Source organism: Salvelinus fontinalis, chromosome 38 (assembly GCF_029448725.1).
Source record: "Salvelinus fontinalis isolate EN_2023a chromosome 38, ASM2944872v1, whole genome shotgun sequence".
NCBI lineage: Eukaryota > Metazoa > Chordata > Actinopteri > Salmoniformes > Salmonidae > Salvelinus > Salvelinus fontinalis.
Window position 1 is genome coordinate 24,576,700 of NC_074702.1, and position 18,192 is coordinate 24,594,891.

The 18,192-nt window shown below is 42.1% G+C and overlaps 2 protein-coding genes across 5 annotated transcripts in view; both read right to left on the minus strand.

Moving 5' to 3' along the window:
- Window positions 1-236: 236 nt before the first annotated feature.
- On the minus strand, window positions 237-9,620 carry LOC129837921 (neurexophilin-1-like). Its single transcript, XM_055904453.1, has 2 exons — window positions 8,983-9,620; window positions 237-4,189 (listed from the first exon to the last, which is right to left on the minus strand). The coding sequence occupies exons 1-2, from the start codon at window positions 9,055-9,057 to the stop codon at window positions 3,428-3,430; spliced, it is 837 nt and encodes a 278-aa protein (XP_055760428.1). The 5' UTR covers window positions 9,058-9,620; the 3' UTR covers window positions 237-3,427.
- Window positions 9,621-10,003: 383 nt separating this feature from the next.
- Window positions 10,004-18,192, minus strand: part of LOC129837920 (thrombospondin type-1 domain-containing protein 7A-like) — a 109,031-nt gene continuing 100,842 nt past the window's right edge. For all 4 annotated transcript variants that reach the window (XM_055904449.1, XM_055904448.1, XM_055904450.1 and 1 more), the window contains 7 exons: window positions 17,402-17,576; window positions 16,386-16,559; window positions 15,191-15,286; window positions 14,971-15,056; window positions 14,398-14,611; window positions 13,678-13,765; window positions 10,004-11,917 (listed from right to left, as the gene is read on the minus strand). In XM_055904449.1, coding sequence (XP_055760424.1) covers window positions 11,827-11,917; window positions 13,678-13,765; window positions 14,398-14,611; window positions 14,971-15,056; window positions 15,191-15,286; window positions 16,386-16,559; window positions 17,402-17,576 — 924 coding nt within the window. In that variant the 3' untranslated portion in view covers window positions 10,004-11,826. The remainder of the gene's footprint in view (window positions 11,918-13,677; window positions 13,766-14,397; window positions 14,612-14,970; window positions 15,057-15,190; window positions 15,287-16,385; window positions 16,560-17,401; window positions 17,577-18,192) is intronic.

The following is an 18,192-nucleotide window of genomic DNA, read 5'->3' on the forward strand; positions in this document are numbered from 1 at the left end:
CGGTGGCTTTTTAATCTATTCACTGGGAAAGTAATTGACAAGCCACAGTATGTGCATTAGGATAGCTCCATCACCAAAGGACAGCTGTCACTAAAGCAATTAAAATGACAAAGTTTAATTAATTCTCTCTAGTTTTACCTGATATGAGACGTTCACAATGAGTGAGCTTTCATTTCCAGGATAGTAATAGCGTTTGGACGAGAGCAATTCATTTGTAATTCAAAAACCACAAGCCATTGTCTGCTAGAGCTTTAATACGTCAGTATTTCACACAGAAATTAACACCACAGATTCAAAGCAAAACACAACATGAATTCTGCAATAACATAACAATATATGAAATGACAATAATGAATTACTCTGGAATTAGATGCCAATTGCACATACTCAAATAAGTCATTTGACATCCCATCTGATTATCTGTTTATGAGTGATGTGCTATTTGTTCACTAATATAGACGTCATATCAGATAAAGAGCTAGGCTAAACAAGTGTACCTAGCCCTACATATAGTAATTGAAGGACTGCAACAAGCATGATACTTAGCATGCTTTTAGCTTAGCTTCTTGAAAAAAACCAAGACACAATTAATTACGGAGCCAACTACCTCCGACACCAGGAGAGCAGGATCCCAATAACTTTTTAATCCACCTAAATGTCAAGGCAATGTTTACAGGTCTCCTCCTCCTCCTCCTCCCAGTCTCCAATGGCTGCCAAAAGGCCAGTGGTTAGTCATCTGTTTACTCCTGCAGCTGCTGGGTGTCATTGGGAGTCTGAAGGAGAAATCCCCTGATTCTATCTGCCATTTGTAACAGTTCCCCAGACCACATTAATCAGGAAGGTATCTGAGAGCAGGAGGAGACCAGAGGCTTGGTGTACGGCTATGGCCCAGGACAACTGCACCAACGGACTGGATCTGGGATGGGGGATAATTCACTCATTAAAAGCCTTGTGTTAATCATGCAGTAGTATATTACAGATGGAGAGTTTCATTCATAGAAATGGTACCAGATAGAGCTTAGACTCAGAACCAAGTGCAACTATCGGACATGGCCCATCACAAAAGAGTGCAGTTGAATTCATATATATATTTCAAAGAAATAATAATTAGCCATAAATCAAGTATAATGTATTACACAAAATGAAGACGAGTGTCCAGTTTGGCAACATATTTAACTGATCTTATACAGAAAATGACTCTTTATAAAAATGGAAGACCCACTCGAATAATATAATCTGAAACATTTGTCATCCAGTAGCCATGATGACAGATAACTGCTCTCAATTTATGAGTCAAATGTTAACGTTTATTTCTGTCAGCTTTGTTCATTCACATCATAAATCCCTGTTCACACTCTCTTATCACATAGGCCCCTCTCTTCACAGGAAACAAAACCTATTTCTTATAAAGTACCTTGTCAAATCTTCCATTTCATTTTTCAGTTGTGTCAACAACAAACGAGTCTGTGTGCAAGTGTACAGTACTGAAATACCCTGTAGTAGTTGACTAGTTAGATGTACAATGCAAACCGCACAAAGAACTAAACCTCAAGGTGCCTATCAACCTCATAAAGGATTTCGATTCACATTGTGTGTCAGTGTAATTCCCAGACATTATTCTCTCACACAGGGATGACAATCACAGTGATGGTTCTCAGAGATGTTTCACAATCAGCTACAAGCATCACATTTGCATAATGAAAGCTCAATGGCCAAATCGAATATCCAGTATCATTATCGTATAGTGTTATTACATCATCATCATCATCCAGAATTTGCGTTATTGATGTCAGCATTGGTTGTTATAATGTGTGGAGAGATGTCCCTGCAGTTTAATACATGTCCTCTGGCAAGCAGCACATTTTATGCTGTAACTTCCTTTGATTTCATTGGTTTAATGTTTTATAGCGAACAGAGTGGGGACTCTTTACTGTGTTTTTTCCTCATGGGGCAAACATAAATGGTTCTTTTTTAAATATTGAAATACACTTAGATCCATAATAAATGAAAGTCCTCCATTGATCTGATTTACTCTGCATTAACTTGTGTCGGATAGGATATAACTGAGGGCAAGAGATTGCTATCAACATGGCATCAATGTCAGAGCTGAAAACCATTGCTAACATTTTTTTCTTTGTTATCTATCAAAAACAATGTACACTGAGTATACAACACATTAAGAACACCTGCTCTTTCTATGATATAGACTAACCAGGTGAATCCAGGTGAACGCTATGATCCCTTATTGATGGAATAGGTTAAATCCACTTCAATCAGTGTAGATGAAAGGGAGGAGACCGGTTAAAGGAGGATTTTTAAGCCTTGAAACAATTGAGACATGGATTGTGTATGTGTGCCATTCAGAGGGTGAATGGGCAAGACAAAATATTTAAGTGCCTTTGAACGGGGAATGGTAGGTGGCAGGCACACTTGTTTGTGTCAGGAACTGCAACACTGCTAGCTTTTTCATGCTCAACAGTGTCCTGTGTGTATCAACAATGGTCCACCATCCAAAGGACACCCAGCCAACTTGACACAATTGTGGGAAGCATTGGAGTCAACATGGGCAAGCATACCTGTGGAACGGGTTGACACCTTGTGGAGTCCATGCCCTGAAAAATTGAGGCTGTTCTGAGGGCAAAAGGGGGTGCAAATCAACATTATGAAGGTGTTCCTAATGTTAGGTGTACTCAGTGTTTATCTGTAGGAAATGTTTTTTTAATATAATTGTTCTTATTAAATGTAGCCTAGATCCGAGATGCCTGCTATTTAGTGTGTATTTTCCCCATGTTGATGTTTTAATAATTCACTGAGACTGAAAAATAAACAATTTTGGAAGGATCTGTATTTCTGGCTGTCATACAGATACAAACATGCAACGAAATAGATGGCACGTCTTAATGCGTTCTGACACTTTCCTTCACAGTAAGTCGGCATCTACCTATTTCATTTCCGCTTTGTAATCACCAGTGACAAACAGAACTGGACAATGAGAGAGAAGGAAAATGAAAAATGCTATTCCATCAACACACAATTAGAAGACCGAAACCATTTCTAATAGAATAAAGTGGGCTTTATCAGTTATTATTTACATAATGCCAAATCTTCAGAGAAGGCTCCGGCTGAGCACTTTCTTATAGCTACTGTAGGGGGTCAAAATACACGAGTAAAAAGTATGCCAAGCCAGGAAATTTTGCGTCCTAAATGCTCTTACAATGGCCATAGGGAAGGTCTGCTCAGTGTAGCGATCTCACAAGCAGCAGGGATGCATTGGCTTTAATAATACCTTTTAACAGTTCTGTTCCGACAGTAAAGCATCCTCCCCTGTTCTATTGAGGGCCGTGCCAGCCTAGCTCAAATCAACTGACACCTCTCATGAGCGAATGCCCTGTCTGTCTCTGTTCCTTTCCCTTAGCCGCTCAGCCAATCACCCGGTGGGGAGGTAGGGAGTATCGCTGTGGTAGTTGTAATCCGGACACACTTTCTGCACCAGCTTGTAGTCGGTGCTGTAGAAGGAGATGTAGATGCAGATGACTTTGAAGGGCTTGGAGCACAGCCAGGACACATGGCTCTGGGTCTGCTCCTGAGGGCAGCTCTGCGAGGGGTCGTGGGAACACAGCGACTTCCTGGTGCCCTTCTCCACCTTCTCGTACTCCACCCTGCAGTTGAACAGCTTGGTGTCTTTGGGCTTGAGGACCGTCGACTGCTGCAGCTGGAACTCCACGGCCTTGGTGGGCGGCACCAGCCCCACCGACACGTTGCCCTGGCCCGTAGCGTTGTGGCGGAAGTAGACGCTGAACGTGCCGTTGCCGTGGTCTACGATCTTCCCGGTGATCAGCAGGTTGAGCTTCACTGTCTTGATGTTGGAGTGGAAGTCGCCCCAGCCGAACATCTTCTTGAACTTTCCTGTCTTGACGATGGGTCTCCTCTTGGATCGGGAGCGGGGGTCATGAAGGCTAGAGGTGTTGTGGAGCCAGTCCCAGAGCTCCTGTTTAGAGTACGGTTCCAACTTGTCATAGTTCAGATCCAGGCCAGACAGGTTCTTGTCATAAAAGCTCTGGGAGAGCAGACGACTGATGGATAAGTCCTTGCTGGTGTCTGTTGTCCAGAGGTCCTTAGCTCTTGACTTTGGTCTCTCTGACTTCAGAACGTCTGAACTTCCAGAAGCAGATGAATGGGCACTTGTAACCTGTGGAAAACAAAGAGACATTACAATCCTATATCAATGATGAAACACAACAGGCATGCCGTGAATGGCTTAAACCATTAATAAAATAAGCCTGCTGTGTAGGATAAAAAGTGATATGTCCTTGATATGCCATTGTTTTGTTTTATACCAATAGATCATACATGAACTTGCCATTGTTTTGTTTTATACCAATAGATCATACATGAACTGTAGGTCTGAAATGGCAATAAAGTCAATTCCCATTTGAAATTCAGTGATTCTGAAGGTCGTGACTAATGGATATAGAAAGAATATGTGACAAATTCAGTGCATGACACAATTGCCTCATATGAACACAGTGTCCTTTATCAAGAGTAAGGATATTCCAATCCTGCCATGCATATAGATGACTGAAGCGTTTATTCAGTGGCCTACAGACGTGATGCAACACCAGACTATTACCTGCTGAATGTACCCTGAACGGTTGATTGATGATTCCTTTACTCCGGCCCTCATAATAATACAGATGACAGGGCTAAGATTCCCACTGCACTTCACGAAGAATGGTGACAGTGATGGCCTAACCCCATCTGTGGAACGTGACAGCAGATCTATCTGGGCAAAGTCTTACATCTTGTACCTTACCTCAGATCAATACTAGGAGAATAAGGTCTTCTTTCTTTCACAAAGTTCACTGGATGATATTGCGGTAGGGTAGTCTGTATATTGCAACAGTTATAGAGCGAATGCATGTTGGATTTGGACATAGAATGCTTCATTTGAAAAAGGTCATTTGTGGTGCTCAAGCCTAATTTCAATCTCATCTTTGTTTTGGACCAAATATGACTTCATACATTGAACATGAAAACTATGGGGGAAGAAATTATAATCTGCCATCTTGATTTAATTTCACATTTTTCTTCAGCAATGTGAGTTATAAAGGGGACAGTTTACTAAACTCTGGTTAAATAATTGCACTTCACACAATTATTTTGCACTAAGGAAATGTCGCTGCAATGTTTTTTAACTTATACATTTGCGTTCTCCATCTGAAAAGAAATAGGAAAGGTTGAGTGCTTCAGTTTCATTGAATAGGAAGTATGACCCATAATTCAAATAAGCCCCATTTATTTCCCAAGGCTTTCTCTTTCCTGATTCATTAGCAGTGGGGTCTCCAATGACCAAATGAAAAATAGCTTTCATGGAGCTGTAATTACCTGTGCTGCTAAATGACTGAAGCTCAATCTCAATGGATTCCCCTACTTGGAAGGACAGCCAACCATTTTTGTCTCTCTCTCATTTAACCTTTATTTAACCAGGAGAAAGACTCAAGGTTAAAAGCTTATTTTGCGAGGGTGACCTGGAAAATAAAATATTCAGTTTTTCTTTAAGGATCTCACAACATATATCCCATTTACTTGATTCAGACATGATTCTCCTAAGCAATCATATGCACAATTACACTGTATAGGGTACATCTTAAATTCCCCAAATTTTCTTGAGAGCTAGCTTGGTCCTTACTGTCTTGTCATGAGGGTTATTACACTGGGTTCAACACTGACATCCAATTAGTTTTCATCTGAAGCACCTGACAGCCTGTGCAAACTGTCATGGTCGGGATTAGAGGGCTCCATGTCACATTCGCAGAGACCCCAATTCACAGATTATAACCAACCTGTAATCCACACGACAGAGATTAGGCAAATCAAGACTCTCCTGACTAAACCAACATTCACATCAAGGCAGCCTTGTCTGTGGAAACAGGGGAAAAGGCCAAGATTACCTCGCTCTGTTTGAGAGCATGTGAGACGGAGAAGACAGAAAATTACAAATGTTTCGCTGGTGTTAAATGGAGGTGGAGAAACAGGTTGTCACCAACAGCTGTACTGTGGTGAATTTGAAAAATGTGAGGCATTGCTCATCAGCCAGTTCTAAATCTCACTTTTTGTCAATCTTACCTGTGGCCTCAAACAAACCAGACTTCCTGCACATGATTACACAAATGCTGGGATGATATTATCATGGAGGACATACCCTGTTAAAACCTTATTGGAAATACCCTAGCGAGTCCTATTGAAAATACCCATGGACATAATGTGGTAAACACAGTAGATGGATGAACCTGAATGTTATCTCTTCCTGTTAAGCCATCCTTTCCCTAGATAGAGGGAGATAAAGTATGGTACTGTACAGTAGCTTCCCTTAAGATAAGGAGGATATGCTATAGGTTAAAATCCCAATATAACAACAATGTCTTGTTCTGATAAGACAACCTTGGTAGCTAAAAAACACCTAGGAGAGACTATTAAAAATGTTTGAGCTTTCATTCACTGAAATGGTACTGCAGCTGGAACTCTTAGGGGGGTTTCTGGGGCAGACTTGTCTCTTCTGACAGACTGTTACCATTTTAGCAACTAAATTAAGTTAATTCTGGGTGCTGTGACTAGCTGACACTTCCGGTTAAACAGTCATTAGAGCTGGAATGGTTGGAACCGGCTATCTCTATTCTTATTCAAAGCAACAATGTCGTCCATCTTGTTTAGGTAGTTGGAGTGGTTTGTTTACCATAACTTGGCTCAGGATTTTATGTTCTAGTGAAACAAAATTGCACCATGTTGATTAATCAATATACATCCAAGAATCATGGCCTTCTATTTCACACCTTCTATTTAGCATATAAAGGATCTTCACTGACATGACATACTTGAGGTCCCTTTCAACTCTCAGCTACAATATGTGCCTAAATGAATCTCAGAGAGCACCTTACAGCCCTGGTCAATCAGAACCATTCAGAATCTGTGAGTCCGCAGGGACATGATTCCATCGTTCAGTGAGCAGAATGGAATTGGATCTAAGCGCAGTAAGACTGTATACATCTCCAGGGATATGTTTTAGGGCAGATGTGGCCTACTCTTCTCCTGGAGAGCTACTCCCAGCAGGGTTTTGTTCTAGCCCTAATCTAACACTTGATTCTACTAATCAGTAGCTCTCCTGCGGGAGCTGGCCATCACTTTTTTAGGGGATCGTTTGGTTGTACTGATATCCAAATTGATGTTGGAAAATGTAGGATTGTCTTTCTCTGATGTTTTCATGGATCAGCTATAGCATTCTCCGAGATGAACAGCGATCAACGTGAAATCACCAGAAAGCTTGGCCTCCATGTTACCCCCACTGTTACCTGAGGGGTCAAATATTATGGGCTTTAGAGTGAGGCATCTCAAGACATCTCAAATAGGTGTGAAATAGAATGATAGACTATCAAACATAGCAAACTTAGGGCGGTATTATCGCCGTGAGGTCTGTAGAGGATCAAAACGGTCAGTAGTTGGACTGAGGGTATTATCGTGGCAACAAAAAAAAGCCACTAGTTTCTCCAACTCACCCAGAGGATAAATACATAATCATATTATTTCACACACGAGTTGGTTCAAAGGCGTCCAAAATAAGTTTGCGAGGTTCCCATGGGTCTGTCAATCTGTCGAAGGAGCTCGAGGCTAGAGTTTAGGATGCGCCGAGCACGAAACAATTATGAGCACCCCATTAAAGCATGGCGAAGCAATTTGGAGGCGAAGCCTGGAAAAACATTCACATCAAGTGGTACAATTGAGAGTAAACACTTTCTATACCTCCAACACTTCATGTTTACAGTACTGCAATGACATTTTACAGTAATTTAGTATTAGTTTAATATAATTGCATCATAATCCACTGAATAAAAGTGTTCCTTAAAAAAGAGAAGGCTTCATTAGTTCAGGGGAGAAAATGATTAGTGAGCCTAGTCAAGTGTGAAATTGAGTTCATCATTTTCAAGACTGCGAATTAAATTCGATAATGGGAGTTAAGTCGTAGAAACAATTATTATTAATTGACTTATTTCAATCACTATGCAAATGAAGTGCTGATAACCCAAGGTAACTACTGAAGATTAGTCAACTTTGTGGGATTAAGTTCAAATAATGTGTAAGAGACAATTTGGGCCTGTTTCTCTTGCTTGTCTGTTGACAGATTTACCTCATGCAGGGTTACTACGTACCAGAAGATTAACACAATTGGGATGTCAGAAACTGGGATGGCATAACAATAAATATATTATGTCAAGCTTCTCAAAAGGTGAAATGTCAAGCACTAGTACTTTTCAACGGAATTGAGTGACTCAAAGGGGAGAGTAATCTGAGTTGATTGATTCAAATTAGATCTACAACCATCGGAATGGGAATGACAAAATGTTTCCCTCTGCCCACAACACAATAGTACATCTATTAAAACAATAGATGAGTCAAAGATGTAAAGGGAAATTTCATAGTGGTTCAACTTCATATTCATCATCTCCAGCACCAACCCAACATCAATATATGGGAAAATGGCATGTTTCTATGTTTCGTAGTAAAAAAACATAAAGGAAGATAAGTGTTTCCAATGACAGTAAATATGTAAATAAATAGTAAATATGTATAGATTTTATTTTGTCACAACTCGTTTTGTTTTTGGTCCAGTATCTTTTACAAAACATAGAAATGCTCCATTTTCACATATGTTGATATTGGGTTGGTGCTGGAGATGATGAATATGAAGTTGAAATATGGTGACATTTCCCTTTAAGAGTAAAATCAAAGACTGGTGCTCTCCAAGGTGCTGAAAAGTATACTCAAAATATGTATGCAGCATATACATTTACCAAACACTTGTGAGTAAAAAGATCTTTGGAAAAATGCTATGGCACAGACAACATCTGTACATTTAGCTGGTAGCTTTGAACTCAAGATTTCAAAAGACAGAAAAAATACTAGAGAATTTACAACAAAAACTCAACTTACCATAGAAATGAGTGACAGGAGAACAAGGCACCAACATGTGGACTTCATTCCTCTTGGTAGTCCTTCACTTTTCATGCCAACCTGTACGCAAAACCCTTTCTTGAAAAAAATCGAATTGACTAGGTAAAAATGCCACAACTAGAGATAAATGACAAAAGGAAACCTGAAAAAGACCCTGGAGTAAATAGCAGGGATCAATCTTCAGATTGACTGAGGGTTGAAAATCAAATGCTCTGTCTATGTTTTGTCTATTGGAAGATATGAATGATACGTTCTTTGTGGCAGGATTATTGGCGGTGTTGCGTGAATGGTAGTGCTTGTAGGTCTGATTGTCAGTGTGATGTGATGTTTTATAGAGCGAGAGAAAGAGAAGAGAGAAAGAGGCAAAGAGAGAGAGAGGGATAGAGAGAGGTAGGAAGAGGGAGAGGGAGAGGGAGGGATAGAGAGAGAGAGAGAGAGAGAGAGAGAGAGAGAGAGAGAGAGAGAGAGAGAGGGAGGGAGAGAGAGAGAGAGAGGCAGGAAGAGGGAGAGACAGAGAGGCGAGTAAGAGGGGAGAGAGAGGGAGGAAGAGGGAGAAACCGAGAGAGAGAAAGAGAGAGAGAGGAGAGCGAGGAAGGGATAGAGAGAGGCAGGAAGAGGGAGAGAGAGAGGAGGTAGAAAGAGAGAGTTGGAAAGGAGACTGCAAGAGTGCCTTGCAATATAACTTTTCATTTGTGTCTAGAGAGACATCTAGTGGTACATCCAACATAATGACAGCACACTCTAGAAAGGCATCAATCAACATTTTCACTGTAACTTAGTATGTTTAGAACATTTTCTTCATTTATTTTTAGTAATACTTCCGATACATATATAAACAATCTTTACAAAACGATGGAGTCTTATCTTTTTTTTTACAACACACAACTTGCTTCAAGAGAACCCCCATGTGTAATATCATACACCCACTGCAATATTCAAACTAAACATTTCTGTGCAATACAAAATAAATGTTCACATATGTTGACCTTTTTTTCAAAAAAAATAAAAAATGTTATTTTTTACAAGGAAAACTGACAAAAAGTAAACATTCTCCTCATCAGCTGTTCTTCTAGCGATCAGGCAGTGGTCGAATTCTGCCACTGTAGAACAGCGGCATCATATTGCCTCTGTATTCATATACTGTAATGTAGGCTGCTGATGGACCTCAATATATACAGAATATATGATGTAATATTGTACGCCGAGAGAACAAACTGCATCATTATCATATGTCTAAGGGCACTATGATATGGGTCATTGTGAAAAAGGACATTTCGATAGTCTTAAGAAGTCAGAACCGAAAACAACTGTAGTGTTCCTAGAGCCTTTGTCCAAGAAAATGGTACTGTTCAACTTCCGTCTAAATTCATCAATCACCAAATTCATCAATCATTCATCACATGAATCAATGACATACAGTATAAACCTGTGCTGCACCCATTATTAAATATGTTGGTTTGTATATATATATATATATATATATATATATGAATGTATATGGTACTGTAGATAGTTGATCATTGACAATAAGGCAGAAGTTAGGTTTGCGTGACATTAGAAGTTAGACAAAAATACAATAGTAGTCACACACATCGTTTTAGCTTCAGAAGGGTTTTGTTTTTTGCGAAACAAGTTATCGAAAAAATAAGAAAATCCATTTGCCCATTTATCTTCCATGTACATATGGGCTATGTTTCATATTTACAACATTTAAACCATTGGAAATATTTCATTGTAAGCAAGAACAGAATCAATGGTCCTCATTTAAGTTGTCTATTCGATTTCATTCGGGCAGAGAGAGGGACAATACCAAGCAAACTACAGTATATAGACCACAAAAGATACTGGACCAAAAACAAAACGAGTTGTGACAAAATAAAATCTATACATATTTACTATTGATTCACACCCCCTGTGTTATAGAATGTGGACATCATCTGCAGTTATCATGTATCCATGGTCTTGAAAATGCCTATTATTTTCACATTTTGTTTCCAACTGCATATGGTTGTGTCTTAAGAGAGGCAATGTTCTATGGCAATACAACGTATAAGTCATCATGTGCATATCATGCTGCACTAATGTAGTGCAATAATAGTGCCTGAAACAAAGCAAAAGGGAGACAGGCAATAGATCCAGTAACCAGGGATTTTTTTCTCATCTTGTGTTCTCTGTCTGTATATGTTTATCCTTCAAGATAGTCCACTGCCTAGGAATCAACCGGAAACCAAAAGTATTTCTTTGTTTGCGACCGAAGAAGGAGATTTCAGTCAAAATTCAGAAAGGAAAGGAATCCAAGCCTTTTCATGGAGATTTTCTCCCCTTCCCTGCGGTGACTTTTGGCAACGTGCGAACCGTCAGTGCATCCTAAGCCTCCAGCTACTCAACGTTTCAGTGACAAGCAGAAAACACAGCAAAGAAATGAGCTTGTGCTGTTTGTGTTCAAGGAGAAAAAAGTTTGTCTCTTTGCAGCAGCCCTTCCATTTGAAAGCAAAAAGGGCAAACAAAAAAAGGCATTTTCCTCATAGTGAGTGGAGGCCTTGAAGGCTTTTGCTTTAGGAAATATCACAAAAGAAAATGGGCGAAAAAGGAGAACTGCTCCTTGAAATGGACTAAACCCAAATATCTCTAAGTGGAGAAATGTTTCCTCAATTCCAATCTCCATTTAACTCATGAGGACCCAAAATGGATTCAAGATGGCCGTTGGTCTTCTTCTTCTGATCTGCAGATGAAAACATCCCTGTCCTTCCGATGATGGGATATGTCTCTTTGTTTTTACGGCAGGTGTGGCAGGTCTCTGGAGGACTAGGCTATCCCAGAGTCCTACATGTCAGCGTCCCCATCATAGGCTAGGGTGAGAGGTTTCAGTCGGTTGTTCATCTGCCTCTGTCTCTTTGGTTTCCTTGGCTTTTTGCTAAGAGGAAGAGTAGACAACACGTTACCCTGCCTTACAATCTGTACACTACAGTGCAAGTAAAACACCAGCAGCACTAGAAAGTGGCATACTATTATGTCAGTTATAACATATTGCTGCGTTTGTTCTAAATGAACGATATCTCTATAAAACTGACATTTCGGGAAGACATGGGCATATTAAAAAGATAAAAAGCAAGTTAAAGGTATTAGTATGTCCATTTGCATTAATGTCTGTGGCCGTGCTTCACTTGACTTCTATGGCTCGGAGTTATAAAGTACATTTTCTATAGGTTATGACAGTGCAAGAATATTAGAGCTATTTAGCAAATGTCACCATCCTAGGAAAAGAGAAGTACGATTGTTGTCCTGGAATCATTAATGCCTAATAAAGATGCATGCATAAATGCTTACTTCTACTGCATGTGTGCATATTTCTTGATGGTAGTGTGAACTTGATTATCCTCAACAATTGGTGTTCCGTGCATTATAAACGTAAGCAACATAATAAATGTATGTGACAATGTATGGTAAATAGAGGATAAACAGGGATGAGATGGCAGAGGGGATTTGATAAAAGCAGGGGAATGTTGCTACTGCTTTAAAATATAGTAGCTATGTATCATGGCCACCAGAGGACAGTATGGCACCATCATTGTGCCATTTTTCATTTAAGAAAACAAATTAGTCCACAGGAAAAGGCCTGAATGAGTCTTAATGGGGTTGAATTTGTATTTTTTTATTTTTTTTTATTGAACCTTTATTTAACTAGGCAAGTCAGTTAAGAACAAATTCTTATTTACAATGACGGCCTACACCGGCCAAATCCAGACGACGCTGGGCCAATTGTGCGCCGCCCTATGGAACTCCCAATCATGGCCGGATGTGATACAGTCTGGATGCGAACCAGGTACTATAGTGACGCCTCTTGCACTGAGATGCAGTGCCTTAGACTGCTACGTCACTCGGGAGCCCAAATCAGTCAATGGTAGTCACATTAGTAGTCACTTAACCCTGGTCACATATTTTGTTCCAGGCCAACACTAACACTTCTGAGTTAACTAATCTTCATCTTGAGTCGTTGATTAGTAATTGGGTGTGTTAGGGTCTGGAAACCACTTCCCTAATGGTTTCGGTTAATGATTTGGTAAAGGTAAGGTCATCCTTAAGTCGGAAGACTTCCTACAAACAGGTTCTATCTGGAGCCTACCACCTACAGTATGAGGGACCCCGAGAAGGTGATTTCCTGGGACCTCACCTGCACCAGCAACTTCACACAGCTGGTCAAGCGGGACATGTCATGTGACACTGGTGGAGGGGTCACAGGTTAGGGGTCAACGGTTGGCACTGCAGCTACTCTTTAGCTGCTGCCCTGGCTGCTGCTTTGGCCACTGCTTTGGCCACTGCTTTGGCTACTGCTTTGACCCAACTCTTGGCAATCGGGGCACATGTAAGTCAACTCATGTACATTTTGGCCCATCCAGACCACCGTCCCATTGGCGTTGGACTCGGTGGCCTGAAGATGGCGGCTCAGGACGCTGTAACTGCTGCTGGCGACAGATGGCATGAAGAAAACAAAACAAATAACAACAAAACAATAAATACACCAAAAAGATGAGGGGGGGATGAACCAACTAATGACTAAATGAAAGGGTTCAACATCTGAAATCAAATCGGACCAAAACAAATCACTACAGGGATTTTTTAATGAATGATGAAGGGATGGATGAGTAAAAAAGGACAAGATCAGAGCGGACTCACCAAGCTAGGTATATCATAGACACTATGAACATGAGCAGTACCAGGGCTCCCGCTGCTACACCATATACCCACGTCTTCAGCTTGCCATCTGTGGAGGAGGGAGAGCTGTCAGTTCAGCTGGCCACACGACTGACTGGGTCTAGTTTCCATTCGTTTCTGGCTTTGAAAATGTTGATCTGAATTGTGCTTTGGAGGACATGTCTAGACAGTCTCAACCTGTTGAAAATGGTAAGAGCCCAAGTGCCACTTACTGACTCAGTGACATGCAGCACTCTAACCAGAAAGCACTATGGTGTTAACCAAGCAAATTCGCTAAGAGCGTACAGGACATTAGCATAATACATAGTATCTCTTGTATTGGCTGCAATCCTGTTGCAGCATCTAACAAACCATCAGCCACATGCTTCCTTTTCATTTCATGCACTTATTTAGCCATGATGACGGAGTAGCAGAGAAACATTCCTCTGGTCCAAACTGGTCCTCCCATCACTTTACATTCTTGCTATATTTGCTATTGTCAGAAGTGTGTGCAGAAATGTAACTCTCATAAACCAAAAGCTATAAAAGCTATTTACTGTGGTTGACGTAGCTGCATCTGTAAGAAATAATGCCCCCCGCAGCATATATCAAACTTTCATGGGTTTTACCTTTTGTACTCTGCACCTGCAAGCTACTGAATGTGTGTTCACTACTTCTACGCTAGTGACGTAGCTGGTTCACCTGGTCCAAAGGGCTGCAGGTACCAGGTGCGTCCGGTGCGTCCAGGCTGTATGGTGGCAGGCAGGGTGGGGTTGATGGCACGGCTGGTCTTCACGTCAGTCTTCTTGTCCCCGGCGGTGGGGATTTCCAGGATGGGTATGGGGGAGCACTGGTTCAGCTGGCCACTGGAGGACATCACCTCGGTGTAACCCTCCTCGCACATACACATGCTGGCCTGAAGAGGGCAGTGTTACACACATACTGTTCACTGCTGTGTCTGAATATGTTACTATCTATTCGAATCCTTGCTTCCTCTGCCCTTGTTTCCTCAAATCCTTTCAAAGCTAATTGGAGGAGGAGGTCAGAGGGAGGGACCTTGGATTCTCTCCTTTGATGCACTTTGAAAGGAATTGAGGAGACAAGGATGGAGGAAGCAAGGATTTGACAGGTATTAATGCTTTCAGACACAACCACGGTTGTCAGCTTGTCACTATCTGGCCATGCTAGAATGGACTGAAGTGCAACGCGTTCAGAGCACAAACCTAATCTGAACCACTCTCACTCAACATAGATAACTACCCGTGAACAGCTCACCTCAGTGCAGAAGGACATTGGCATTTGACACGGCGGGTCACAGGAGTTGTTGTCGTCTCCTGGAGGATTGATAGGGGGGCATCCTCCTGTAGGTCAAAGGTCACCAAAGAAGGTTCAGATGGCATGTGATTGGTCAGATCTTTAGGCTTTGATGTCAACTCTAATAAGGCAAATGGAAAGAAGTGCATTAAGGCACCATTGAAGGTTTAGTAGTGCCTACCAGTGACGTTGAGTCCATCAGAGCGCTGACACCAGGTGACACGAGAGGAGCCTGACCACGTGCTGCTCATCCAATTGTACTCAAAACACTCCCCATCTGTAAGAGCACAAGACATAATGATATCGATGAGCCATCAAGTCAGGTACAGAACAGAGCCAAATTGAATTCAGATCAGTTCTACTGAATTAAACGGAACTTAATTGAACAGAGGGGTGTGGTTCGATTTTTACATTCTGGATGAAAGGCTCAGTCTTTTGCTAGATGGCTTAGCATGAACGCTGTTAATGTTTCATCAATATCTCCATCAGTGCTCCAAGTGACCCTTATTCTTTGGGGAGCCCTCTGTAACTAATCACCTGCAAAACCAGTTCAACTCTATCGTAAATGAGCAATCTCAATCTCATCTCAAAAATTTACATTTTTCTCTCAGTGCTCGCTGGCTACAGTATCATCGCTACAATCAATACAATAGATTTTTTATAGTGTCATCGGTCAGGGTATAATGATCTGGTGTGTTTCTCTCTCTTTCTTCCTCTCCCTCTCTCTCTCTATTCCCTATATTGCTTCCTCTCCCCTCTCTCTCCTGTTTTTCCTCTCCATCCCATGTCTCGCTCCTTCCCACTCTATCTCCCCGTCTCCCCTTCCTCTTCTTCTTAAAGAGCGCCGGGCCACCCCATCCCCTCTCCCACACGGGCCCACAGTGATGCTTATAAACCAGGTCATCCCAGCGATGGCTGCTGTGGGGCGGCCGCAGTAGTGGGTGAGAAAACGAGGGACTCCCCAGCCAGAGCCCAGGGGAACGTAGTGGGGGGTTGGGGATTCACATAACACTGTATGCTCTAGTCTAGTCTAACATGAGTACATGAGGGACCATGCTAGTACTGTATATAAACCTGAGGAATTTGTTTTGCCATATTTTAACCTGGTAAAATAAATTCCTCATGGAATATTTCGAGATATTAGCTGATGTACGAAGGGCTATATAAAATAAACTTGATTGATGGGAATGTTATTTGACTTCGATGAAAACATAAAACCTGGGTTGTATTGATTAGGCACCAAATGGAAGAAAACAGACTGAAGTGGGACGGGACTACCTTAATAGTCCAATAAAAAAACATTCATTTTCATCTTCCATTGCAAAACATTTCGCTTGTGTGCCCTAATGAATACAAACTTGTTTTCCCAGTCTCACCAATGCAGGGTCGGGACTCCCAGTCCTGGTCAGGACACAGCTGGACATTCTCAGGCTCCTGGGCCATGACGGCTCGCGAGCGCACCTGGACCGAGCCAAAGTCCACGCCGGCCCCTTTGGCACACACACTCAGACACGGGCTCCAGTCAGACCACTCCATCAGGTAGCATTCACCTACAGACACAAACACAGAGAGAGAGAGAGAGAGAGAGAGAGAGAGAGAGAGAGAGAGAGAGAGAGAGAGAGAGAGAGAGAGAGAGAGAGAGAGAGAGAGAGAGAGAGAGAGATCGAGAGATCGAGAGAGAGAGAGAGAGAGAGATCGAGAGAGATCGAGAGAGAGAGAGAGATCGAGAGAGATAGAGAGAGAGAGAGAGAGATAGAGAGAGAGAGAGAGAGATCGAGAGAGAGAGAGAGAGAGAGAGAGAGAGAGAGAGAGAGAGAGAGAGAGAGAGGTAGAGAGGTAGAGAGAGAGAGAGGTAGAGAGGTAGAGAGGTAGAGAGGTAGAGAGGTAGAGAGGTAGAGGTAGAGAGGTAGAGAGAGAGAGAGAGAGAGAGAGAGAGAGAGAGAGAGAGAGAGAGAGAGGGAGAGGTAGAGAGGTAGAGAGGTAGAGAGGTAGAGAGGTAGAGAGAAAGAGAGAGAGAGAGAGAGAGAGAGGAGATAGGGAACCACACAGTTGTTAGCCTCTTTGTTCCATTTGGAGTGATATGCCTGAAGAAAAGACAACAGAGCAAAAAACACAACTAAAGCTAACCAAGTCAAGTTTATTAAACTCTTGGGGTTGAAGAACGTCTATTAAAGTTCAAAGCAGATTGTTGTTGATGTAATGTATGTGTACATCTGCATAAAAAGGAGATGTTATGAATTCACAGTGTGTTTTTTCTCTGTGCTGTTTTTACACAGGCATAGGCTTAGATCTAGATCTATGCTACCACCCACACTGTACCACGATGCACAATATAAATAACAGCACACCTCCATAAGACGGGAGCGCTGCATACTGTTAGCTGGTTGGTTACCTGGACAGGGCAGAACACAGGTCTCCTTCAGTATGATCACTTTGTCTCTGTTGACAGCCAGCTCCAGACCCCCACACAGCTCCTCCTCCACCATGCTGCCCTCTCCCTCTCTGGAGCCGTCCGACACGAAGCACGACAGGTTCCGGTAGTGAAGTCCCGCTCCGCATACCACCTCCTGGGGGAGACAGACACACACACACAGAAGCACACACAGAAGCACACACAGACACACACACAGACACACAAACAGACACACACACATGGATAAGTCAGATCATGTCCTCTGTGTGTGTTAACTGAGTAAAAGGGTCAAAGAGAGAATAAGACAGTGTGTGGTGTAGCCTACCTCCACTCTGCACTCAGACCAGAGAGAATAAGACAGTGTGTGGTGTAGCCTACCTCCACTCTGCACTCAGACCAGAGAGAATAAGACAGTGTGTGGTGTAGCCTACCTCCACTCTGCACTCAGACCAGGGAGAATAAGACAGTGTGTGGTGTAGCCTACCTCCACTCTGCACTCAGACCAGGGAGAATAAGACAGTGTGTGGTGTAGCCTACCTCCACTCTGCACTCAGACCAGGGAGAATAAGACAGTGTGTGGTGTAGCCTACCTCCACTCTGCACTCAGACCAGGGAGAATAAGACAGTGTGTGGTGTAGCCTACCTCCACTCTGCACTCAGACCAGGGAGAATAAGACAGTGTGTGGTGTAGCCTACCTCCACTCTGCACTCAGACCAGGGAGAATAAGACAGTGTGTGGTGTAGCCTACCTCCACTCTGCACTCAGACCA

Coding starts and splice junctions, on each gene's coding strand:
- LOC129837921 (XM_055904453.1), bottom strand. CDS start 9,057: ATGAAAAGTGAAGGACTACCAAGAGGAATGAAGTCCACATGTTGGTGC. Junction 4,190..8,982: donor TCCTGTCACTCATTTCTATG/GTAAGTTGAGTT, acceptor TGTTTTCCACAG/GTTACAAGTGCCCATTCATC.